This window comes from Motacilla alba, chromosome 2, assembly GCF_015832195.1.
Source record: "Motacilla alba alba isolate MOTALB_02 chromosome 2, Motacilla_alba_V1.0_pri, whole genome shotgun sequence".
Lineage (NCBI taxonomy): Eukaryota > Metazoa > Chordata > Aves > Passeriformes > Motacillidae > Motacilla > Motacilla alba.
The window spans coordinates 86961158-86988927 of record NC_052017.1 but is presented as its reverse complement, the minus strand read 5'-3'; the positions used below and the strand labels follow the sequence as shown (position 1 = coordinate 86988927).

General features: G+C 39.3%; 1 protein-coding gene across 1 annotated transcript in view; it reads left to right on the top strand.

Moving 5' to 3' along the window:
• Nucleotides 1–17083, top strand: part of MOCOS (molybdenum cofactor sulfurase) — a 212404-nt gene extending 195321 nt beyond the window's left edge. The window contains exons 13-15 of the mRNA XM_038126791.1: nt 3778–3904; nt 6171–6275; nt 13403–17083. Of these exons, the coding sequence (XP_037982719.1) occupies nt 3778–3904; nt 6171–6275; nt 13403–13549 (379 nt within the window). The 3' untranslated portion in view covers nt 13550–17083. The remainder of the gene's footprint in view (nt 1–3777; nt 3905–6170; nt 6276–13402) is intronic.
• The last annotated feature ends 10687 nt before the right edge of the window (nt 17084–27770 follow it).

Here is a 27770-nt window from a genome sequence, read left to right as displayed (position 1 = left end):
TCTGTCTACGAGTCATTTTTAGGAAAATTTAAATGATATTTTTGTCAAATGATTTGGTGGAAAGATATTGAGAACCAGCCAACTTCTATTTGTCAGAAGAACAAGGATAAAGAGGTTTTCTCAACATAAATTGTCTGGCAGGTAAAAATATAAAGTTTGTCTGAACTATTTCTCTCCCATGGGAATTATTAAGATTTAGAGTAAATATGCACAGCAGAAATACTTTGAAAGTATTTTCAGGACTGGAATAATTTTATTTCTTAATTTAATTTGGCTTTACTTATACAAAAGTGGGAGATAGAAGCAGCAAATGAAACACCGAGTCAGTCCATAGTTCAAAGATAAACCCATTACCAAACAAACTTTCATATATTGGCTACAGGAAATTTTTGTTTCTTGACTATAACTAGGAAAGGTTCAAATTCCACAAAAAATCTTCCCTCAAGTCCTCCATTATGTCTGTGCATCCCACACCCCCAGCATTTGTATCTGAGCCCTCTTTTCCTGTCTCTTAAAACTTCTCTTTTGCTTCTTCCTGGAATCATCTTCTGCTCTCTTAGTTGCCCACCAAACACATTCCCTGCATTGAAAATTCCTGCTTTGAGTAGAAGAGGATATATGTATCTATACATCTGCAGGAGGATAAGTATATAGCTTCAGGATTTAAATCCACTGACTGAATGAAGCATCACCAAGACCACTGGAGCTTGCAGTATCTGAGGATTTTCCTTCTTCAGGAGAAGAGTTGGGCAATTTTAGAATATCATGGGAAATATGTTTAGAAAAGGTCTAAAGCAGTCCATCTCTCAGTGTTGTGACTACCCTTTGTCAGTGACAATTAATGTCTTGTGAGGCTTGATTGGCTGGGTTACATCTCCTTGGCAGGGCACTTCTTGCATGCATCCCTTACTCAGGATGGGGTTTTTCCATTATAAGACTCAGTGTGGAACTTTCCAGATATGGGATTTGAGTGCAAAGATGAAGAGTAAGAAGCAGCAAGTGAGGACAAAAGAGAACAATGAACTTCAGTAAAACATTCAACATCAGATGATACACTGATATTATGCCTAATATCTTCCAGCACAACTAGGCTTGTAATCTCCTTTTCCTCAAAAGAAACTCCAGATGTGACTGAGAAACATCTGGCTTTCCACACTGCAGTGTGAGTTGGAAGTGTCCTCCCTTCCATGCATTTTGCCATGCAGTGCCTTCTCTGGGTGCTGGAGAAATAAATTCAGATATACAGCATCCTCATTCTGCACTGTTACTAAATCATGGAGTATGAACTTTCCAAATATTGAACTATCCAATGTACTCGTAAGAATTGCACTTATGGGTCTTTATTAAATATTGGAGGGTTTTTAGAAAATATTATTTAGCTTCTTGGCATTTGGGTTTGGTTTTGCTCAAATGAAACCTGCTAAATTTTACAAAACAATTCCAATTTTCAGTTAAGTTTTTATAATTTAATTTTGTATCTTCCATAAGTAAAAACTAGTCTTCCAGTTTGCACTTGGCTGTTAAGAGGTGATCTGAAACTGAAACAGCCATTCAATTAAAAATTAGAATCCAGCATACTGTTGGAGGGCTACATGTACCTGCAGACATTTGTCTCTCTGGTGTTTCTATTACAGGTCACTTCCATGCAAATCCCTATGGCCTGGCCTAATGCTTCAATGTTCTTGTTAGAACGATAACCCTGAGGATATAAATATTAATTTTCAAGTTTGACTGTTAAATATAGGCAATGCATTCTTCATTGCAGAGCCCACTACTGTGAAAGTCCAAAGCACCTCGGCTGACTTTGGCACATTACATTGATTTTCAAAACAGGTCAATGTTGAGATTTGCAGGATGAAGGTACCTGCCACTCCATCCAACCAATGCATTTTGTGGGAGAAGAAATAATAGAAATTTACTCAGATGCATGTTGCCAAATAATTATAAGCATTTCTGAGGGCTGGGGGAGGTGCAAAAGAGGTCAGGTTTTCTGATGTGAGCCTGAGCAGGTTGAAGGCAGAGAGATCAGGCGTAGGGGCGTTGCAGTCTTCGAGTTCAGCAGCAAGGGGTAGATTAGTAGAAGCTTAAAGTTTTTTTCAGCAGCTGTCTCAGGACACTGCAGGCCCAGCTCTGAGGTTACTGGGCTTTTGATGCTCCCAGTGCAGGCTGGGGTGGCAGGCACTTAGATTTTGCAAAACACAGTCACAACTAGAGGCTCCACAGCAACAAACTGCAAGAGCCCACAGCAAAGCCAGGAAGCACAGCAGCATAATTGACTGTGTTCACAAGTAACTGCTATTTTCCTTCTTGTTTGTATGAGCACTGGCATAATCTACACTTCCTGTTGGCTCCCACCTCCTGCATTCATTACAAATTGTGTCTCAGCCATGGGATTAACTGTGGGATCTTGAGGGAAAACCTGTAGCCTTGCAGCTTCTCATCCCACCTTCTACCCCCAGGCTGCTGGAGCCCTTGTGAGCACTGGGGCTTGGCGGAGCTGGGCTTCTGTGGTCTGACTGAAAGTCTGCACAGCAGTTTATCCTCATGCAGTTTTGTCTGCTAGAGAAGATCATCCAGACTGTTTAAAATAAAACCAAGCTCTTTTTTTTCACCTAACAGGCCACCTTTGCCAAGACTGCTTGAAGTGAAGTTTTTCCCTGTACTTTGATTTTGCATGTTTTTTCTCTAACTAAAATACATTTTAAATTGTATATCCTAAGTTTCTTCTTCGTTTTTTTTTTTCTTTTGGGACAGAAATGCCTCTCTTCACTGCTTACCCAGGTTTCTGCCTCTGCTGTAGGATGTCATATCCCTAAGTTGTCAGAGTACAGTTTATGGAGTATCAAAAATGGTTCATGTCCTTAACAGCTAATGCAAAAAGAAGTTTCTTCTCCACTAACTGTGGCACTGAGAGAACCCTCTGGCAAATTTACAGTGTCTTTTTTTTTTTTTTTCTGCTACTGTTCAAGTTCTCCTTTAGAAGAAGAGTGAAGAACGGCAATTCAAAGATGCAGCAAGATTTCTGATATTTGTATGCAGTCTGCCGCTCTTTCTGTCTCATATACATTCTCCACACTGACACAAATCTACACTCTGGCAGCTCAAATGCTTGTAAAGAGGGGGAGATATCACCACACAGAGATTAATTTTTTTAAAACACCTATCGTTTGGTGCAATCTGCTGCCTCGCAAAGGCAAATAATAATAATATGAGGGATATATAGATATATTCTCTCATAAAATTATTTTACTGGCCTTCTTCACCTTCAGCAACTACTGGTTTTGTCCCTTTTGACATTGCAGCATGTGCAGAATAAAATTTTATTTGCCTTTGGTGCTAGAAGCTTCTATTTTTACAATTTTTAACAAGTCAAATGATTACTAACTGAAAAGATCTTTTTACTGGTTACCTTTTGACTTGTTTACTCGTTTACCATTAGCCTTACATGTGATAACAAATTTGGAATTTTCTCATATGCATCATTCTCGATCTCCTGTCTACATGTTTTCATACCTATAGTTCCAGGTTACACCTCTGAAGAAGCCATCTAGAGGGTTATATATTATGGTTGAGAGGTTACAAACTGTAGTTGAGTACCTTTCCATAGCCTCTAGTTGAGGCCATTTCCATAGCCTTTGTAATAAAACTTGGTCCAGGTTATTCTGGAGAAGCGTTTGCTAATCACATGAGCCACCAGAGTCTTACAGCACAAACATCTAGTGCAAAATTAGTTAATAATTTGAATTTTTCTTTTGCTTTGTCAACTCTGTGAAACAGATTGAAGGAGCCATTGGAAATAGAGGAATTGATCCGACGTTTCCGTGCCAACATTGTCATCAGTGCACCAGAGTCCTTTGCAGAGGAGGAGTGGGCTGAGATTTCAATAGGTGCTCTGCAATTCCAGGTGTGACCTTTTCTCTCTTGTCCGTGCCCCAGTGTATCACAAAGCATTTTGATTCCTGGAGACAAACCAATTTTTACAAGGCTTTGACTAGAATATGGGCAGCACACTTTGTGCAGGTGAAATTTATGAAGTGTGTAAAAAAAAAAAAGTGATGTGTCCCATGACAAACACACTTCAATATATTTAAGAGGTTTCACCACATTTCTCCACACTTCTACTGAATTTCATAATTCATAGGGTTTCTTATCTTTATCTTTCTGAACCAAATAATAATCAGCTTTTTTGAGGCCAAGTTTACAGCCCATATTTAGCCAGCAAGTCAGCAGAGAATATTTGTTGCTGTTTAGCACAGTAGTCCAAATATAACCTCACGTTACTGCAAATCAAGCAACTGATGGCCAAAGACTTGACATGAATACAAGTGAACAGTCATGGTCTATTGCCCTCTGTTGTATACATCTTATCCTAGTCTTCACTCAAGGAATGTTTCTAATTCTAGCCTTATAGGTTTTTTTTTGAATGTTCATAGCTAACAACATAATGTCCTTTGTACTGTAAAGAAAATGCTGGAGAGTCAGACCTTGTTTGTAAATACATTCTTTCAAGAAAAGCTCTTAACAAAGAATCTGTAAAAGCTATGTGACACCTAAGAAAATGATGCACACATCTATTAAATGTTCTGCTGAATTTGTCTGGCCAAGAGATATGAAATATGTATTTGAAGATGCTTTGCCTAGGATGTGAAAGTGGCTTATTAGTTGTTTTCTTAGAGATTATAATTTAAGTGTGAATGACAGGAATACCAAGGTCAAATCTAGAAGATGTGATAGGCATCACTCTTTTTTTTCTAGTCAGCATGCTGTCAGAAACTTTTTCAGCAAGGGTGGAAAATATTGCTTATCTGCTCTCTTCTTATGTGTACTTTGATCAGTAAGTTGCAATATAAATTACAGAAAATTGAGGAAAAAATTCCTATAAGTAAGAAATAAGGAACAAAAAGGACAAAATCCATGGTGTATAGCTTGTTGGAGGCTAGAGTTACACTGGGGAATTCAGCTGAGGATCCTGTTGATAAGTTACTGTAAAACTACAAAATAAAAGGGATTCCTATTTCTGGCATTGATATACTTTAGGAATACAAGGCAAAAATAGAAAGGCTTATGTAACCTGCATTGTCTTTTCCCATCTCTGCTAGGTCCTTTTCAGATGCTGATGTAGTAACAGTAGAAATTATGGTAATGCTTCTTTATGCCACAAAAATGGTAGAAGCAGTTGAAAAAAGTAAATCAGGGAAAAAATATTTCCTTCTCTGTCTTGTTCTTTTAATTACAAAAAAAAATAGTGCTGTGGAAAATAATTTTCTAAAAGAGCTGATGTTTGGTGTTGATGATTACACTGAAGAGTTATACAAGCAGTCTAGATGCATCTCAAAAACCTGAAATGTCACTTCACATCAGCACATAAAATGTTTGAAGTGTACAGTTTAATTATTTGCCCAATTTAAATTTTTATGCACATTTTACAAAAGTAGAATGTGTATGCTGGGATACTGTAAGACATGATTTCTGTAATGTACAGCTTTGCTAAAGTTAGGGATGCGGTGTTAAGTGAAAGTGCAATATGTCGTCCTTCTCCATTTTGAAGCTCTAAGAAGAAATTTGTCACAGGGTTGGGTTTTTTCCCCCTAAAAACATACTTCAGTTCAAACAACAACTAGCTTTAAGAATAACTACATATGATGTTAACATCATATGTAATAGATGATAGAGGATGAATTATTCTGATTAGGTAAACCTGTACATTTAAATATTTTTCATTCTGAGTATCTAAAAGTGCCATGCATATAAGAAATATATTGTGTATTTCAGCTGCACTAAAACAGTCCCAATAAAATCCTCCTTGGGTTGAATCCTGAGGCATTGGCCTGATTTTATATTCAGTTCTTTGGGCAAGCAGCCCTGGTAACCCACAGAAGTGAAGCCATCAGGAAATACAAATATGTAAATATCTGGTATTTCTCAGATTCTGTCTCTGAGAAAATTTTCCTTAAAAAAAGAAAAATTAAAAATTCAGTGAGACTTTTGCAAGTAGACTTACTACATTAAGTGAACAGACTTGACCTTTTACATAATGAAAGCTTGAAAAACCACAGAAAAGGTATGCAAAAGGTATGTGTTTAATATATTATGATGGTTGGAAGTGTGTACTGTTCAATGTTGTACTGCTTTGATAAACAGCCATGAACTTTCTGTAACTAAAATTTCAGGTTGTGGGTCCATGTAGCAGATGTCAAATAATCTGCATTGATCAACAGTCTGGGGAGCGAAACAAAGAAATTCTGCAGTCCCTGTCTGCTGCCAGAGGTAGAAAGGTCAGTAAAGTACTTCAAAATAGCTGTAATGAAAGATGTAGTGACTTTATTGCATGGGTAGTGAAATGTGTGCTGAGCAAATATTCATAGTTAAGGTGTTACCATTTTCTGCAAAAAGAGGATGCACTTACAACGTAGATATGGCATGGTTTATTTCTATAAAATGCTCAATACATTTTTTTATTCAGAAATGCACTATTAATATGCATTATTTTTAACTGTGCTTGCTTTTATTTCCTAAGTATTTCTTTACAGTGTGTTTATTTTGGTCTTAAAAACACAAGCTGATGCACTGATGCACTTAAGAAAATAAACAGGCTGAAAAATCAGAAAGTGTTTGAAATTATACAGTTGGCATGGAAGACTAAACTTTATTCTTACCCTGACAAATTAGTTAGTAGGAAAAACAGAGCAGATGTGAATATAATCAAAGTGGAGAGTAATTGCTTAGGAAAGTGACCAGAAAGTAAGTGTGAAATGCAGGTGTTTATTTGAGGTCCTGCTTCCTTAGGTTGCATTGCTTCTTGGAATTGAGAGCACTCAGATGATGGCTAGACAGTTCGGCATCCCAAAGGCTCCACAGATCTCCTCATACGTATTTATTTAGCTGAAAATCCTTATTCAAAATTCATTGCTTCCTGTTGGTTAAGCTCTTGTTGTTAAAGTGTCTCAGGCAGTCGGAGCTCAGCTCAGAGCCTTGGCAGTACCCGCCAAACAGCAGAGACAGGGCACAGCACCGGCACAGAGCAATAACAAATAGGCTGAAAATCATTCAACCAGACAATGCACAAACAAGTTACAAATACTGCATTCTATGTTTGGACCAAAAAAAAAAAAAAAAATTGATTCGTCTCAGTGACTCATTAAGCAGACAAAGGGCTTTCTTTTTGTTGGCGATTATCCTTGGTGAATAGCTCCTCTGGCTCTGTGTCGGAGCCAGCCCAGTGCAGTGAGCAGGGCCGGCTGTCGAGGCACAGCTTCCCACTGACCTGAGGTGACTTAGGCTTGCACAGCAGGCTCTGCTCCAGGTCCCCACAGGACATGAGCCTTTGGGAGATGAGCTCCTGGCCACGATGGGTAGCCTGAGGACAAGGCCCTTTCTCAGTAATGGTGAGCCGCAGCTGCTGCATCTGGGACACTTCAGAGCACATTTGGACACTGGGGACAGGGTTGCTCCCTGCTGCCACATGAGGTGTAGTATGCAGAGGCTTTTTCTGCCCATGTGGGTTTTACTAGATTATCACTTGAAACCTCTGTAAAGAGCACTCTGCACTCAGCGAGAAAATGGCAACAAAACCTTACTCAGGATGCAGATTCTCAGGAGAGGCACAGCATCTTCTGCATGTTTCCCACCGCAAAGATGAGCTCCTCTCTCATTCTGATTAACTCAACAGTGAAAAGATTTTCATGATGCACTGCTAGAACCATTCAAACAGGACTAAGGCAAAGAGAGCAATGCAGCCTCTCGAGAAGGAGCTGGCGCCTGATGAAAGGCGCGCTGCGAGCCGAGGCAGGCGCTGCTGATCACCGCGGGGGAGTGCTCTCTCTGCCTCAGCTGCGCCTATATTCACGCTGCAGAGACACGGACATTCAGCCTTTTTAGTTTTTTTTCCCAGCCCTCGGCGCTGCTGGCAGATGGGGTCTTGTGAGCATGCCCTGCTCTGCGGGAGGGTGAGTCCTCTGGCTTAGCTGACAATTAAAAGGGAGAGTTTGAACTAGTAGTTTTGCCTGGTCTGGTCAGACCTCCGAGCCCATTCCTCCTGCAGGTCGCCCCTGTGGAGATGGGCACCAGCTGATTATCAGTGAGCAGCACCCAGGAAGGACTGTGGCATTTTTAGTGTGCTCAGCAGACCTAACAAAAGACACTGATCCAAACCTCTCACAGCTCGCAGTGGGGAGAGAGAAAGAACATCAAGTTCATGTGACTGTTAAATCGCAGAGCTAATCCTTTGGTGACTCATTTCTCTACCATGTGCTTTTCTGCTAAGGAGTCTTCTAATAGACTTAACTTTCATTTCTTTTCTTTTCTTTTTTTTTTTTTTTATCAGCTGCGGACTCAGTGAAGGAATTCAGCAGTGTTTGCTCCCATCTGTCTATAATCTGATTCAAACTACAAAAAAACAAAACAAAAAAAAAAAAAAAAAAAAAAAAAAACTATTGCAGAAAAATAAGATTTAAGATAGTTTCCCAGGTTTTTGGAAAGCTGCTGTAGTAAGTTGATTGCCAAAATATTAAAGATAGTGCAGATAGAAAAGAGACCCAGGTGTCAATATTTACCATTTTATTTTGTTATTTTCCAAGAACACCAACCTGAAAAAATTACATTAAAATTTATCAAACAAGTAGCCCAAATAGCAGCACTGCCAATGAACTTCAATAATGAGCTAAATAATGTAAGGCTGGTAGGAGGTAGTTCAATATTTATTTCTAAAACCCTATTTTTCTCCATTCCTCTGAGACTCTGAGAACCTGGTGCTTCAAATTGAAAGATGGAGCCTTTGCCTAGATGGATTGCAGCTGAAAGTCAGGACCAGCTACTGTAACTAGCCACCTAAGCAATTTACATCTTTCCAGATAAATGCAAAGCATGGTGCTGAAGTCTTGCCAGCTGCTTTTTTATGAAACCTTTTATGTCATTGTTTGACACAAAATGTAAATACCTCTATAAAGTGAACTTGAGCTCTGCAGAAACACTCATAAAGGATTCCTTCTGTAATTTTTGACTGGAAAGGAGAGATGAGCTCTCCTCGTGTGACAGAGTGCTCTCTGTTACTGCAGGAGATTAGGAAAGACTAGATAACTCCATTAAGCAAATGGCCACATGCTGTTTCACATGCCTCACCACCTGACACAAAACACACACGGGTGGAAAAGGGAGAACCCCGCATTCCTGCCTCTCTTTGGTGTTTTGCAGATGCCGTTTAACACTAATGACAGCGGAAGCCCTGTGGGCAGATTTGCAGCAGTGCTATAAGCTGGGACTTGCTGGCAAGGTAGCAAAGGGAATTATTGCATTAGCAGTCTGCCCTGGTCTAAATGTATGGATAGCAGTACATCAAGGGAAATCCATTATGTTTGCACATGCCTTCATACACTAAAAAGCTTGTGTTTTTTTCTGGGGTCTGTTGATCCTCCTTTATGTATCTCATTGTACCTTGGGAGAGCTGCTTTTCCTGCAGAATTAGATCCCATGCCTTTGGACTGCTTACTGAAGTGTTAGCAAGGATAGCAAATTACCTCTCATATCTGATCCATCATTATCATTATTTTCATAGTAACACAGGGCTTTACACAATGCAATGCTTTTCATTCAAATATCTGGAACATTTGAGAACAGTGATTGTTGTAATTAATAGGCCTCTGAAACAATATGTTTCTCTTTTCTCATTGGTGACTGAACTGGAAAATGTATTTAGTTAAGGTAGAGCAAAGGAAAATCAGTTCTTAAGGAAACATTCTACAGTCCAGATATTTTCAACAGAACGAAATGGGGTTTTATTTATGCCAGCTTAAAATTTTCCCGTTTTTCAATATAAAAAATCAGCACGTCAGAAGTGAGTACTTCCTCTCTCCTATTTTGTAAGAGAGATTCTAGTAAATTTACATTCTAGTAAATCTAAAGCTATAAAACATTATTACATTTTTTAAAAAATCAATTTTAATAATTGTGTCTCCCAGATCTTTGGATGAGAGGAACGTTATGTTACTGTATGAACAAATTAAAAGACCTGTCAGGTAAATTTGTCTGCTGGGATATGGCAACTGAGAGGCAAAATCCAGAACTCATCCATCCAAAGCTAAGTATTAGCATGCAGTATGATTTATGTGCTTGTTACACGTTCTAGCAGGGTATTTCTCTACCAGGTTCCAATCTGTGCTAACTGATTCTTTAGGAGTCATAGCTCGAAGACATCTCACCTCAGGCCTTTGTCAGATGAAGCCCCTCGTGTTTCTGTCTTGCAAAAGGGGATAGTGTACACAGGGTATTTGTCAGTGAATTTCTGAGCAGAGCATATTACTGTTGATCCAGTAAATGAACTTGAAACAACATGCAAGAATGACAGCATTTCATAGCTCCTCCTTCAAGTGAGTGTGATGACAATCATATGATTCACTGTTGGCAAGAATATGTATGTTTTTTCTATTTCTCCCAGCAGTGAAGTGGTCAACTTTTTCCTAATCAAGAAGCTTTAAATTTTTTTGTTCCTGTAACATTTTACAGTGATGAGAAGAGTCTCAACTGCCAGATAAAGCCATGGTGCTCATGGTCCTGCACTCCCTGCCCAGATCTTGGTTCTGGGAAGATTATGTGCAGAATAAAATGTCCTTGAAGTCAGGAAAAGGTAGCAGGCAGAGATTATGAGATTCACTGTAATAACTCTGCAAGCTGTAATCTCTGCATCTGAAAGCCTCATTTTTCATCAGAAATGTGAGGATTTCTACATTTTATCTTTCTCTTGAAAGAGAGCTGAAGTGGCAGATGCAGCTTTTGTGGTTGCTTGTCAAGGGGTGTGTGTGTGATTGCTGTTATCAGTACTTGCTGAGTCACTATTTGTAATTATTGAAAAAAACGGGAAATTTACTTATAAGATGGTAAATCCACTTGTGGCAATTACAGGCTACATTTTGGTTTTAATAACTTTCACAAAAAAAAAAAAAAAAGAGGTTGGCTCTTCCGAACAGGCATTAGTACTAAAATATGTACACCATCAGTGTATCATCACCTTGGAAACTCCTTAGGCATTACTCACTGAAAAAAACACTGAGACCTGAGATGCCCAGTCAGAGAAAGAAAATACTAAGGACCAGTATTAAAACAGTATTTGAGAACTCCTGAAGAGAAGATGCATTCAGACATGCATTTTCTTAAATAATTCTGAATGTTTTAAGGTGCATTAAAAAAAAATCCTGCTAAATGATTTTCAATAACAAAAATTGGTACATTAAGTTCTTTGCAATGAACAATCTGCCCAGATTTATTTTAGTCTCATTTTAAGATACAGCAAGATGACAATGCAGTAAATAAAAATAAAAACTTCTCATGCATCAAATAAACTCATTTACATGGATGAGTTAAAAAATTTCTTCCTGTGTGAAATGCGGTGTAGCATGAACTAGTATTAATTTTACAACATTTATTTCATAATGGCCTGATTTTAAAACAAAAAAACAAAATCATGGCAACTGTCATCTTTGCACTAGGGTATAGGAGGTAAATCTAGCTTATTAACCACAAGGCTGAAAAATACATCATTTATGCCAATAGAGAAACTTGTCAACGAATGAGAGAAAAGCAAAAATGGAAAAATAAGATTATGGACTTTAATATTTTACATGAAACAGTTACAGACGCCATTACAGCATCGCGGTTGGTCCAACAGAATCACTGTGCTGGAGAGCTGGGATCTTACAGTGCTGCAGTCATTCCTCAGCAGTAACTTTAAAAAACTGATCACAAGGATGTGCCCTGTGTCCACCAAGCATTGACACTATTACAGCCACTGGTACCCAAAAAGTGCCAGCAGTGGGATAGGCCTGAGGTCCAGCTCATGCCCTCTAATGTCATGTGCCCTGCCAGTGGGATGAAGGAAGAGCAGAGGTAGCTAAAAATACCTAAGCTGGGGCCCATTTTTCTCGTTGATGTTTAGGATTACAAATGAAGGAGAAAGACACTAATTCAGGGTCTGAGGCCAGCAGAGCATCTTTCTTACTTGGGAGTAGGTCTCAAACTTACCTCTCATGAATTCTTCAAAGACTAAGAGCTGTTCTCTGTTACCTCATTGCTTCATCTTTATTTAATTACACAGTGCAAGAATAGGAGACAACATACTGCTTTCATATCTAGTCTGTGAAATATGCCCCCTTAAATTAATCTTTTTTTTTCTTTATTGCAATCCCTTTTACCTACTATTTTTTTAACCTGTTCTAAATGTAATTCACTCAGTTTCAGGATCATTGATCTGAACAATGGCAGTAAATGTAATCAGGAAATAGAAAAGGGTAATAGAATTTGGTATTTAGTTTGCTTATTTATTTACTTGTACATTTCGGCTGTAGTCTACCAAATCAAAATACTTCTTTTGAAACCTGAAGAAGAGACAAGAAAATTAATACCGGGTTTCCAAGGTCCTCGGCTTAAAGAGCAAAGACTTTCTGAAGACTAAAAATCTGTTATCAATTTAACACGGTCTTCAGTGTTCCTTTTTTTTCTACTTTACGTATTTTTTATTAACTATTATCTAAGTCTTCGGAAAATATTGTCATGAGATGACAAATCTTTTTCTTGCATGTTTCTAAATTCTTCACTGCTGGAAAACAAAACCACAGAACCACACCAGTCTCTTCCTGTGACATTTCCAGATCACACCCACAACTGCAACACTCAACTGCTTGAGATCAAGACCTCACATAAGAATGCAGACACTCAGATCAGGTCTTTGGTGCCTGTGAGGGTTGCATGACCAGTGGGCAAAGTGGATATTCCGTTTTTCTTTTCTATATTATTCAGTATCCCAAAGAGATATTCTAAGTATTTCTAATATTTATGCAGGATGGATTCACAGATAATGACACTTAACAATTGGGAGCAACAATAAAATGAAATTTCTGAGTATTTTCTGTAAAACATGCTAGAATATTCATAAAAAACAAATTAGGGGAAACTCACAGAGGCTAGGCAGAAAAAAATGCTGTTAACAAAGCGAATAATTCATGGTAGGAGATGCAAGACTTTACTGTTGGAACATACCAGTGTTCCCATGCTGCAGAGCCTTTGTTTGTGACAATACATTAACTGCATTTGTCAAGGAGCCAGAGCAGACATTAAATAACAAGATTGTGAGGGAGTGTGAATTGCATATCTGATACTATGAAGCTCATGATGAAATACTGTGTTATTTATCCTCTTACTTAAGTTATTCTTCTTGAATAGCATGGCATTAGCTTCTGTTTACCAGACTATTATAATTAATGAGTTAAGAATGTTGTTAATTACGTGGACATAGTACATACCTCCTTATTCTTAAAGCAATACATTTCTTCTAAACATATCTGGGTTGTGAGATCCTCTATAGATTTGATTACTCTAACATGCATTGCATCTTAATAAATATTTTGCTTTTTTTCAGACAAACTTTGGCATATACCTGATGAACCAGCCCTTGCGCTCATCCTTTTCAGATACTTTATTAGTTGGGTCTCAAGTACTTCCAGTGCTGAAGGAGAATACAGAAATTCAGCCTCCGACATCCAGTGAAGAAAAATGTTCAGGATAGATTCTCTGGTGGAGATGAAATTTTTATGCAACTACAGGGAAAAGTCAGTAGTCAGTTACACAAAAGAAAAGAAAAAAGCTTCCACTCATTTGCTTCTGGTAATTTTCTGTTTGCTGTAAATGTTATCAGATGGCAAAACTGTTGATAATTACAGCTCACCTACATGTTTTTGCTTGTGATTAGGTTGCAGCAGCCATAACTCTTATTTTGCACAATTGCTTCAGGATGCAACAGGTTTGATCAAGCCTTACTGGTGGATGACTCCCACAACAAGCCCAACTTTGTTGTCAGAAAGCCACATCTCAATGATGGAAAGTAAACACAACAATACACTACTTCCTTCTACTGCTTTGTCAAAACCCAATCCTCTCCCAATTAGGAGAGGATGCAAGACATATTTTAGAAGCAATGTGGGTGGGAAGAGAACAATGGAAGAGTGGCATGAGAGTAGCAGTGCATTCAGCTGTTCCAAAAGGAAACTGAAGGTGATGTGTAGACAGTGTGAATGGAAATGGAAATGGAAAAATTATTGGGAAGTCTGTGTCTCCTCCTTTGGAAGTAGTGTGTAAGAATGCCAACCCCTCACAAAGATGATGAGGATTAATTTGCAAGACATATCCCCTGTGAAGGAGTTCCATCCATTTGTTCTCAACTTCTTTCTCTTCCATTTGTTACTTCTCCATCTGACTTATTTTATGTGATGTCTTCCCTGGGATTTTTTATGTAATGGTGTCCCTGCCTATGGAAGGGGAGTTGGAGCTAAATGGTCTTTAAGATCCCTTCCAACCCAAGCCATTTCATGACTCTATGAGTTCCATGCTCTTGTTTCCTTATGTATTTGTGGATGCTGACACATTATTTCTAAGTAGAGATTTTTCAAGTAATACAGTCATTTTCTATACAAACTTTGTTTATCCTTAGCAATCTCTAATGGCCACTTGAGGGAACTCTTGAGAGTTTGAATGCTTCTCCATCACAAACAGGTCAAAGCATTCTTTTTTCTTACCCTTTGTTCATTTCATAATGCCCTTCTTAAACGGCTGTTGGCAGCTCCTAAACAAGACTCGTGCTTTCTGATTTATGAGAAAAAATGTCTGAAACCTTAGCTCGAACTATCAATTATTGTGAAAATTACAAAAAATAAATAAAGGAAGACATGGAGCAAAAAAGAAAATCCACATGGAAAGTCAATGTAAATCAAGAGTGAAGACATTGAGGCCAGGTGTTTTATGACCCTCAACATCTGTCCAGCTAGCTGTGGGATGATTTCATGCTTCCAGGAAGTCCTTCTGGAAGGACAAAATTCTCCTAGACTGGCTGCTGTATTGCTATCTGGGAAGTGAAATTTTGACCCTGCTAAAAGCACCATCAAAACTGTCATCCAGTCTGATTTAGGGGCAATTTTGGCTCCAGCTGTGTGAAAGTGCTTCTGGCTGAAGCAATCCTTGAGTTGTATGAGCATATACCTGGAGGGAGGCAGGCAGCTTTGTGAAAGAGTTGGTCAAACAGTCATTCTGAAAGGAGAGCGACTGCCACAGAGCAGCAGAGAATGGGAAAAAGGAAGCTCATCACCCAGTGCACAAATCAGAATTCAAAAATGCTCTTTCTTCTTTCTCTCTTTCCTTCTTTTCTTTTTTTTTTTTTTTAATGTATGGTTTCTTATTTCTTTTGTTCTTTTGAAGAACTGGTTTTACTCACTTCAGCAGGAACAGTCTCTCAGCAGAGCTTTGTAATGAAAATGAGAAGAAACATTATCTTTCTTACAATCTGCCATAAAATACATGGGAAGAGAGAGGTTTTTCATATGTATGTAAACTGAAAATCAGTTTTGAGAGTTGTACCTTCCACTTCAGAGCCCAAGGTCTGCTCCTTGATGCCTGCTTTGAAAAGCAGGGAGTTTATCTCTCTAATAGTCAATTAGCTGAGGTTGTAATGAGCAGGCTTTTTTGGAACCTTGAAAAGCAGTTTCCTGGTATCTAAATCTCTTAACTGCTTCACTTTCTGTTATGCAGAGCATTGCTTTGTTGGGTAGAAAGCCAGCATAGCTCTGGAGATTTAATATGAAGACACCTGTTGTATGCTGACCTTTGGTGATCTCTGGTGCTCTGCTCGGCCCTCTTCACCTCACCACTGTGCCATTTGTTTAAAATGGCACAAAAGTTCCAAAAGGAAATTGAAAGCAACCTCAAAAAGTTCTGTTTCAATCGTTAACTGAATTTAGTACAAAATAAGTCACTTTGGTACACAGTGGCTTGACAAATACTGTTTGTGAATATCCATAATGCAATGTATGTAACTATGGATGAGAGGATTTGAACTTTAAAAATGTCATGCTTGGTCATTTTGACCTATTATTTACAGTCAATTACACATTCTCTCTGCTGTTGCTTGGTAATATTAGATCAAGAATAATTTTGCCATTTTACAGGGGGAAAAGAAAGATTTTCTCTGCTGTATGAGCACAGTCATTAGTATAGTCTGTGAATTTCCCAGAAGGAACATCCTTGTGGTACAGTGGTAGGAAATGTCACAACACTTCAGATTGATGGAAGATACATAAGGAATCTTTCAGCTAAATAAAAGATAATATTTCCCTTCTAGTAAGTGGAGTGTTCCTACTATTACTGATATGTCTTTCCATCGATGAAGACAAATTCTTTTCAGTGACAAAACTCTGTGGAAAATCTTGAAGTACAAAACGTCACTTTTAAATGGCATGCACTGTAAGTTTGCAGAAAGAACAACCCTCCCATAATGTGAAAAAATAATTCAGAGAAAGAAGAAATTAAGCATACTGCAACCCCAAGGACTGCAGATACAAAAGGGACATAAACACTTTGAAACCCTATATTAAAAAAATTATATGTTCCATAAGGATTTCTTTCTTAACTTTCTAAGTATATAGAAAATAAGACTACTTCATATGAATGTAGTCTCTTTGATCTAAATACTCCAATTACTGCCAAATTAAATCTTTTAATAATTAAATAATAATGGCAGATATATGTTTGCCTAATAAGGATAATAAATGACTTTTATTAAAGGATAATAAATAAGGACTTAATACAGTATTTCCAGAGTGCTATATGTAGAAAGTCCTCTATATGTTTGAAAACCAAATGCTTATTTACTTGCAATGAATTATTCAGACACATTCCATTCTCTGTGAGATTTAGACCTTTCTCAAATCTCAAGGTAAAAATGGTGATTGTTACAAGCTCTAATAATAGCCAGGAGGCTGAAATCACGAAACAGAAATCAGGATTTTTAGAAGTTTCTGTGCTCTGTATTTTTTGATATGACTAAGATATTTCAGATTAGTTTACGATTTATATACTTTCAATGGTGTCCTTCAAAGTATACTAAAAAATTTAGGTCATCTTTATGTCAAAATTGTACCCAAATCAAAATAAAGGAATGAATAAAAATGTGATTATTCTTCATAAATTGTAGAGATTATGTTACGCAAATCTTCTTTCATCTGGTTTTTAACTTCCTTGGGAATTAAGCCAATAAAATGTATATTGTGTTTGATGTGTCTGCTGGTGATGGTTGGTTCCTGACCTTCAAGCTCAGGACGTGCTCAGTTCTGCTTGGAGGCATGGCTGGGCACATGGATGACATGGCTCAGGACTGAAGGGATGTCTCATCACTGCTGGAATTCACAGGTGAGGTGTTCCCTCCATCTGTGTAGCCACATGCCAGCCAGCTGCACACTCAGGCCCTACTCAAAATGAGCTCATAATCACTGGTTTCCTTTAAAGTATGTACAGTCAGTCCTGTTGAATCCATCTCTGTTATCCAGTGGTTGGAGCTCTCACCAAGGGTGAGATGGTGAGAGAAGAGGTGGTTTATTTCCCTCTCCTTTGCCTGGAGGGATCCAACACTGTTTTTCCTCACTGTTTAACCTGTCTGTCAGTAGGGAAGACTAAACAGGAGTTGATGTGTGTAGGAATCACAGGGAAGGCTCGTCCCTCCCTTCTCATGAGGTTTATGTGGAAATGATCTATGACTCACAGGGCCAGCAAGAGACAGACATGAGCACAGTGAGGCAGCATCCACACGTGACTTCGAGCTACTCGTTCATGCATTTTTTCATTCACTGAGTATGGGAGGGGAAGAAGAGCAGAACTCTGCAACACAACAGGTAGGTCACTCCCATGGAGGTGAAATGTGGGTACAGCCCTGTCTCTCCATTATACAGCTGTCATGAGGCAACTACTGGGGGAAAACGTAGGCATAGCCTCCAGAGAGGGGAGGAAAAGGCAGAGTGCTCCTTTCCAGTGGGATTTTTGAGACACTATGTTTGCAGGGGCAGCCTTGTCTCCTTCCTCTGGCCATGAACGTTGAAGTAAAAGGTGGAACTTCATCAAGAATAGAGAAGAACCTCCCAAGTGTGTTTTGAAATAGGCCATTAGGGGAAATATGAGTTTAAGTCATCAAAAGATGAAATCAAAATGTACCTACATTTCTGCCCTCTTGGTAGGCAAGGCCAGAGTGAACAGGAAAAAATGTGGGAGAGAAAGAAAAGTGGCATTTTCTATAGTCAGAGTTTAAGAGGAAGTTGTGATATGCATGCTTTCATCATCTAGTTTGTGATTTTAGAGTTTAAGAGAAAGTTGTGATATGCATGCTTTCATCATCTAGTTTGTGATTTTTTTCCCCCAGAAAAAAAAAGGATGTAGGTATCCTTAGGCCCATAAATCACATGCTGAGAACTCAAAGTCATTGACAGAGAAGTGCCTCTAAAGCAAGGCACCATTTGAGAGGCTTCTCTTCCCTCCTTTTCATGCCAACCAGTTTGCTTTGCTAATCACTTGATGAGGTGGTGGTTGAGGGTCCTTTCCATTGGGAAAAAAAAAAAAGAAGGCAGTTTTCCTGCATAAGGAGTGAAGTAATTCACTCAGGACTGAGAGACATTAGGGAAGTTTGAAATGAGCCATCTTTGAACACCACTGTCATGGGCAGAGTACGTGAAACCTCCCTAATAATCCCAGAAATATGTGTTACAGAAAAACTTAGTCATTTTTCTGCTGGTGCTGTGAAGTCTTCCTCTAAGGATGGTATTCAAGAATCATGCCATTGGGGAACGGATCATTGCAGAGGTAGGATGGGGAAAGGAGAGAAAAAAAAATTGCATGTTGTAGCATTTGCCACTCAGAATTGCTGAGGGGTGTCTTAAATACCCACCAAGTAAGACAAAATGTGAGAAATCAGGGAATTTGATTTAGTACAGCAGTTTCATGGCAAACTGGAAAGGATACGGATCTCAAAATGTAAAGCCCGTTCCCTTGCATGGCTCATACATAGCCTATAACTAGGTACATTTCTGTCTTAAACCGAATTTCTTCTGTCAGCCAATCTCTTCCAAACTTGCAACCAAAACTTCTCAACACAGTTGAAATCTGGAACTCAACATCAGCTTCTCCTAGATAACCAGTACATACCATATTTGAGCCCCTTTCATGCTTTTTGCTGGCTTTCAGAGCCAAGTGTCCCATCTGGATTAAAGCACTCTGGCCAGGATTGTTAATGCAGAGATGATTCCTCAGTCCAGAAGTGAAATCAGCTTTTGATTTCTAAAAGGGCTGTTTTCCATGAGGCTGTGTTTTAAAAGCCAGCAGTGATCTAATATCAAGTCTGTTGTTTCCTGGTACTTACGATAGATGAATCAGATAAAGCTGTTGAAAAGTTTGTGAGTTATTATTTCCAGAAGCTACAGAAAACTAGAAGACTACAGAAGCCCCTGCACTGCTGAACCCATTCTACAAATGGAGATGAGCCTCTGCAGTATCCGTCATTCATGGATGTAATTCCTGTGAGTCATGTATTAAATATTTGTAATTTCACTGGGTTATTTTATTTCTTATGCTTGGAACATTGGCATTTCCTGTCAAAGTTTCTCACAGCAAACCCTTTAATACTGAAATTAAATTAAAATTTTCTTGGGTCACATGTGTGTTTTTATTCTGCTTTAAGGAATAAGAGGAAACAGTCTCAAGTTGTGCCACAGGAGGTTTATGCTGCACATTAGGAAAAATTTCTTCATGAAAAGGGTTGTCAAGAATGGGAAGAGGCTGTCTAGGGAAGTGGCTGAGTCATTATCCCCAGAGGTATTTAAAAGACACACAGATGTGGTTCTGAGGGTCATGGTTTAGTGGTGGACTTGGCTGTGCTGGGTAAACTGTTGGACTTGATGATCTTAAGGGTGTTTTCCAGACGAAATGGTTCTATGATTGTAAGAAGGTATGTTTTCTGTGTTTGACTTGCTAGCCAAAGCTCAATATAGTGACTTAATATACTTGAAAAGTGAAGGTTCTTGTCTGAGTTGCTTCATCTGTCAGCCAGAATTTTGAATAAATGACAGTGTTCCTCAGAAATGTCTGGTGAGTTAGAAAAGAAGATGGAGAGAGAGAGTGAGAGAGGGAGTGGCACAGTGGCCCAGGGACAATGCTGGAATGCTGCCACTGCTGCCCTGTGCTGTCGCACAGGGGTTGTATATTGTGGCCAGAGACTTTTAGATCAATTATAACTCAACAGTCATTGCTAGTTTAGTTTACCAGCCTTGGAGAACATTTCATTAACTAGTTGTGTATGGTTTTTTCTGAGGGAAGGACTTTGTCAAGTTCTTACGCTATTTTATGTCTCCTACTGGCATCATGGAGTCACTTGGTATTCATTCAGTCTCCCTGGCCTTTTCCCCTGGCACAGCATGGTAATTTGGAGCTATTTACGTGCAAAGTGAAGACCATGTCGAGGAAGAGAAAATCTGAGGTTTCATTGAGTGGGTAATCTGAAACAATTGGTTAAATCAGTCAAGCAAGACTGAGAGCTGTGTGGAGCAGGGACCTGCATGAAACATTGGGAAGAATGTAAGCAGATTCCTACCAGTCCTTTTTGTTAAGTGCACAGACAATAAAAGCCATCAATCATGTATTTAAGAAGCCATATGTGATCTAAATGAGATTGTCAGGTATTGCAATTAGCATATTTATCTGCATATATATTAAATCAATGTTCTGTTTCAAATAAGAATGTTTGGATTGGGAGGGTCATTATAACCTGTGTTGTATTTCTTCTGATTGCATCTATCATCCCCAAAATAATGATGGGTAAAATATTTGCTTAAATTATAATTTCTGTCTAGTAAGAGGAATTGAACTTTGAAAACTCCTGAACAAGACACAGTTTTCTGAACTGAGACTACAAATTAGCTGAATGGTGAATATTGCACAATGAGCCATTTGGAAAAATGGCCATGGCACTTATCAAAGAGAAGAAACAGTCAGGCATCAAATTAAGGCTCAAAAGGAATGCTTGCTGGAAGAGAAATCCCATAAGATACGCACACCTCTCTCTCAGAAACTGCCCAAATTAGGACATTTACTTTAAGTAGGTGTTCTTATTTTTCTGAAGTCTCTGGTGATAATCTTTATGCCAGAAGGAACACGTAGAGATTGAGAGGTAAAGTGGTATCAGATGGAAAGTGCCGGAATACAGCAAAATAATGGATTTTTTTAAAATGAAAACAGCATGCTTTGATTTTCTACAGCTTTCTCTGTAGGAAGAAAATTAATTTTTAAAAAGAATATGAAAATAAGTATAAAAGTGAATAACAGAACTAAACAAAACTATCTAAACCTTCTAGAATGCATTAATATAAATAAAAGCAATTTATTGGGTTTTGAGCATCCAAGCCACAGTTTGTCTTACCAGTTTTGATTTTACATCCCCCTGACTGCCAGATCATGGATAGAAGTCACTGAAATAGAATAGTGTCATCAGCTTTATTATTGACAGAGATACTCATGCTGGATGTGGGCATGGAGATAAGTTGCTAATCAATGTAGTTATATGACAAAGCAAACCTTAAAATCATAAGGGAAGGCCTCATGGAGAGACACATTCTTTCTCACAAAGAGGAAAATTCTGACCTTAATACTGCAATAAAAATCTGAAAAGCTTTCTAGCTATAGCAAGACTTATTGGTTCAGAAACATCATGATTTTTGACTTCTTGATGCTGGCATTATTGTGACATACACTCAGCCTTTCTTAACCTGGATTTTCTGTGGAAGAAATAACTGCATTTGGCAGGAAGAGGATGTCTGAACATGAATGGCAGAGGAGATGAAGCCTTTTAAGAGCCTGTAAGTAGAACAAGATCCCTTGGTGCCCTTAGGGCAACAGGAGCCATGAGCCCAGTAATCCATCTGAAAATGCAACTACAGATTCATGAATGGACTTGAGAATGGGAAAATGCTGCCATAAAAGTGAACTCTCCCCTCTGTCTTTCAAGTGATTTCTCATTTCTGTCTAAAAGCAAAGCTGGATGAAAAACCCCCGAGATTAGAAAGTGTGTATTTCAGTGTGATTCCTTTTTCATTATAAACCAGTTGTTTTCTCATTTAATGAGCCAAAATATTGCTGTGCAATAACAACTTAATAAATTTTTAAAAATTCATATGATGGGCTTTACATTAATTCATTAATGTGAAATTTTGTTTTGAGTGCTACAAGCATTCATTAATTTTTGGATACCCTCTTGGTAATGGAGCTGTCAATGTCAGGGTACCTGTTTTTGAACAGACTTCTGAAGGTCCTCTAGTTCAAAACACTGCTCCAAGCTTCAGGGCTAGATCAGGTCTCTCAGATTGTATCCAGCTGAGTTTTGAGTCTCTCCAACAATGTTTCTGGGCAACCTCTTTCTTTGCTTTTCCACCTTCTGATGAAGAAGTCATTCTTTAGACCAAAATTCAACTTCAGGCTGTTGCTTCTTATCCTTTCTGTTGCCGTGCATCCTTTTGAAGACTGGTCTCTACCCCTGGTCCATAGGTAATTGTACCCCCTGCCCTTTGCTTTCTCTTCTCTAGTCTGAAGAAACCCACTCCCTCAGCATCACCTCATACATCCTGTGCTGCAATCCTCAGACCTTCCTCTCCAGTGAGAAGTACCATGCATGACTTCAAATATCCTGTCCTGAATGCTGGAAGATTTAAACCAGAGAACTAAAAAAAAAATAAAATAAAATCTCTGCCTGACCTATAGGGCTGGATAGCATTCTCTCATCTGTTCTTTTCGTAAATGAGTGAGAAAGGCCACACAGTTCATGCAGGCATCATTTCCCTGGCAAGCTGGTCAAAAGAGCTACATTATTATCTGTTTAGAGACTTGGCGGTGATACATCCATTTTTGCTCCTCAGAGAATATATCTGCATTTAGTTTTAAATGAACCTTTACATTGAGTTCAGGGTATAAGTCTATTACCATTGACTTACTGGCTGATTCTCCTTTTGACTTAATCAAGGAAAATTTGGGGGTTTATTTTCAAGGATTGGGAGAGATGGCGTGTTTACAGTATATTCTTTGCAAGACTGGAATGCGGTTGAAATCTTGGTCTGAATGAAGTCAGCAGCAGAACTAAACTCATCTTTGCTGAGTAAACCCATATTTCCTCTCTAGGTTGGTGGTAATCATATTTGCTCCCTTCAATATGTTCTAAATGGATCTCCACAATATTCAGAAAGTTGCTATGCAACTGAGGCAGTTCCATTTCTGCGTACCCAGTTTTGGATACTTAACAAATTTGATTTCCTAGAAGCATGAGCTGAACACTCAATAAAGATTGGGTTGATTGAGCAGTGCAACAGTCAAATATCCATGCAGCCTTCTGGAACTTTAGACAAAGATGTACCACTTCCTAATTTACTAAATGAACCACATCTGGAAGCAGTTAATCAGCTGTTTCACTGCCAGCAGGCAAGAGAGAGTTGACAGATGTTCACAAATGTATCTTTGTGCTTCTCTCTTTTGCATGTACAGTGCAAAAAGTGTGAATCAGGCAGAATAGGTCAATGAGATTTGCAGGCAATCACGGGAATGAAATAAGGCCTGAACTGCTGAGCAGCCTCATTTTTCTTTCCCCAGCACCTGGCATACTTATTTGTCCCAGTGCAACATATAAAAGCTATAATGGCATGGGAGCAGAGAACCTTCCCTCGAGTATCGTTCTGAAATCCCCATGCATAGGTGATGAATAATCTACATGAATTCCAAGGTGATGTTGAACCAAGATCAGTAGGATGTTTGTATTGTAAAGAAGTTGAGAAGATGTTAGAGCCGAAATTCTTTGTCTGCTGAGGTGGCAGAGTTCAAAATTATTCCAACTTTTTTTTTTTTTAATTTTTTTCCTGATGTATTAGGCTAATGTTGCAAGCATAGTAGCTGAAGGTTGTGAATCTGAAAATCTTTGCAGCCAAGACATTTATTACCAGGCAGAGGTTGTTAGTAAGTCAGTCAACATTTCTTGCTTTTATGGGCTCTTCTTCCCTTTGATGGGATATCCTCATCTGCATGTTATCTAGCTGAACTACAGAGGAGCTGTACAAAGTTGGGCTTTTCCAGCAGATCACTTGGAAGATTCCCAAGACTTCACTATTTGCAATTGATCTCAATTGATGTGCAATTGATCTCAAGGATGAACATCATCCTAGTGTCTTAGAGAAGAGCAGCAAAATGGAGGGAGAAGAGTCCTTGAGACGTTACGAAATATTTCCCTCAGCCCTAGGCCAGCACCAAATATAGCAGTGCATCACCTGGCTGGTGACAAAGGGATCAAAAAGTGTTCCCTAACTCCAGCATTCTTCATCCCCAGCCTGTTGCAGCAGAGGGCAGTGCTGAACAGAGTGCCCAGATGGAGCTGAGACAGGTCTCTTGGGCTGAGCAGGGATAGAGGGGGGTCTTGGAACACTGCTCAGGGTAATTGTGGCATATCAGTGCCCGCAAGGCCTGAACTAGGGATAAGTGCTATCTCTGTATGACAATCAGGACAACACACATCTCCCTCTCTGTGACAATCAGGATCATTCTCCATTTGGCCCAGAAAGCAGCAGTAACTGCTTTGACTAAGGACCAAAGTGGTCGGTCTGCTTCTGCACAAGTCTGGACACCTCAGTTAGTCACTCAGTTCCACTGATTTTCCTCCTGACTTTTACTTTTCGCCAGGTAACTGATGTGGGCCAAAGACCAAGGTGATTATTTTTCAACTAACAGCTAAACTTGGAGACTCTTGCTGTCCCTGAGCTGACCCAGTCTGACACTGCACCCAGACTATTACGGACACTGTGTCCACAGGCTTATGCTCATGTAACCTAATGTGCAAAGGGCCGCTCTTGATGAAAGGGTTTTGTCAGTCTTCTTAACTTGGTCTTATAATCACCACCATGCCACCAAAGATCTGAGAGGCTTCTGTTACCATGCTCCCCATCCTTGTAATTTCTCAGATGAAGGCTGTGTATTACTTATCCTTTATCAGCAGAGCTTTAGCTACTTTTAAATTTCCAAACTGGAATATAAAAAGGAAAATTCTTATCAGACAGATGTTTACCACTACTGATTGATGCTCTTGCAAGGGCTAATGTCACCTGAAAGGGATCAATTAGCAGTGTTTCGTTTGCTTTCATCACAAAAGTCAGTAAAGCAGGAAATAGTATGAAACTTGAGAGTAAGACAAATGAGTCTCATTAAGAGCAGTGAGGTATGATCAAACAACAAGGTACAGCAGGGTGGGTGAAATATGAGGCCAGCACTGATCTGGGGACGACTCATCTAATTGCTATCAGTTTCCCAGCCCAAAGGAGTGGTAATTCAGAAGTTAAACATAGGTACTTAGGTATGTCATTGTAACGCTAAAAATTACATTTGGAGGACTAACCACACTGATCCCTAAAAGTGAACTCAGAAGAATCCTTGAACTGATGAGTTCATAATTAGCCTGAGGGATGACAGCTCACCATCAGTCGCGTCCAGCCCTGGTGTAAGTTGGCAGCATCTCACAGACTTCCATCGACGTGACTCTTCTGATACCAATGTGACAGGGAAAAGGCAAAAGTGCAGTGAACACTTCTATATTTTTAATTCCTGTAAACTGCAGAACTTCTTTTGATTTCAAGAGAAGCAGGACAGGGTCATTCTCTTAATTATATGAAGTTATCCCAAATGTAATGGAAATTCATGAGAAGCTCTGTTCATTGATTTTGCTAGGCCTGAAGCTGGAAGGACATATTACTTTCCATCCAGTGAATGAGAGTGGTACTCATTCTTCTCACAATCTCTTTGAAGAATCTGCACTCAAGGAGGAAGCTAAGGTCTGAAATTGAGGCAATTTCACAAACAGTGTCACTGACCTTGTGCCCAGTGCTGTATCCAGACAAATAATTGCGCCACCGCTGCTGCTTATGTAACACACTCTTATGCAAGAGAAAGTAGCTGGGAGTCACTTTGTGTGTTTGGCCAGGGTGAGTGGCACAGCAGCCTGACTGGATTGCACACAGCCAGGGCAGCTTGCTTTCACCTCAAGAGCAGGAGACCTGATTTTCCTTGGCCTTGCTGCCTGGATGCGTTCATCTCTATCCACCATGGCCACCTCCCTTCCGCTCCAATCCACACACAGGTTTGGAAATCCTGTCAACTTCACCAAGCAAGTCATATGTGGCCACTCTGGGGCTCCCACCAAGAGGCATCTCCTACCCAGGAACTGCAGTGTACCTATGAGATTTTAGGAGGACACAGCTGTACCATCCTACCCCTGCTTTATCAATTGCATTTTTCAGGCAGCTCCAATAGCTTTTGGCCTGGGTCCATTTCTGTCGCTGTGATCTTCTTCATGGTCTAGAGACTGTCTTTCTGTGGTGAGCAGAGAATGATGTCTTGAATTGATACTTCAGTCCTTTGAGGCATTTCCCTCACCTATCCTCCAGCCTCTACCTCAGCAAAATGTTTTTGCAGGGATTCACCCATCTGCTGTCCCTTCCTGTCCCTTCTCATTATTACACAGACAGCAGTAGGAAGGGAATCTCACCATGGAGTAGTTGTGGGAGCAAGATGGAGCAGGGATCTTTATACTGGGTGGAAAAGGAGGGAGAATTTGGATGAAAAAAGGACAAGCTGAAGGCAGGTCTCTCTATCATCTTGTTCCAATCTCTTTGGTAGCTGGTGAGTTATGATCAATACTAAAATGTGTCACTTGCTTTTGTTGGTCTGCTCACACTCAAATGAGTAACTGCAAGAAAAGTTTCAGTAAAAAGAAAAGTGGATTTCTGTACAGTTCCTCTAGATGGCAAGCTTTATCTGTTCTATTTATCTTATCTGTTCAAAAATGAGTGTGTTCTGTCTCAACCACACTGGAAAAAACTTTCTACGCTACTCGGACCATTCTGTCAGCTCTGAACTATCAGCTCCTCGGGTCCTAAGCAAGTCTCTGCAGGAAAACAAAATTGTGAATAATGCACCAATTTATTGAGGAATGTGTTTACTTCTAGAATATGATTTGTAAAGTGGAACAATGAAAATTTTTTAAAAGATGGCCTATTTTGCAGACATGGTTCCTTCACCTAATGATGAAGACATGGATCAGTTAACTCCCAGAGGTTGTGCTGAATGTGAGGGAAGTCTCTCTCTCTCTCTCTCTGCCCCAGCTTTTCTAGGAATTAGCACTTTCACTGCTCCTAAGTCAGTGAGGAATGAGTGTAAGAACTCAGAAATAGAATGAGGAAATCAATAAAATTGCCCTGAGAGCTGATCCCAATCTAGGTGCTGTGTAATTAGCAATTACACCAGTGGACGTTCTGGCATCAAATTCCTGTAAGATGGTCTTGTGTGCATCCAATATTTCAGTGTTAGAGAAAAATGTTACTAAAGAACAGCTACTTTGAATCCTAGGTTGTCTTCTGAAGTGTGGTGGTAGTGCTGGGACACAGAAATGTGTTACGGATTTGATGGTATTGGATGATTTACTGGGAAGCAACATGACAAAGAGTCAAGCCCATATCTCTCTGGAAATCAGGATACAGGCCCAGCCCTAATGCTTGACACAACAGAGAAAGCTTCCAAAAACATTCTTGGTATTTATGAAAACCCCAGTTGAGTGATGTATCACTGGTGTGATGGGTCTTTATATGATGTTTGTTGTTCTGTACTTTCTGAGGACACATGAGACAATGTCTATAGAGGCCAATGCTTGTGTCCAGTGCTCTGCTCTTTGCACTGTTTCTGTATTCCGCTTGCAGAGACCTAATCTCTGTTCCTTCTCCTGTGTGAAAGTTTGTGAATTCCTCTAGGGAGAAATTCTTTCATGCATTTTACAAGTGATACTATACATGTGATTTTGTTCAGGTGTGATAAATGGAATATTTAATCAGTTTTCTTGAATGATTTTGCAATGG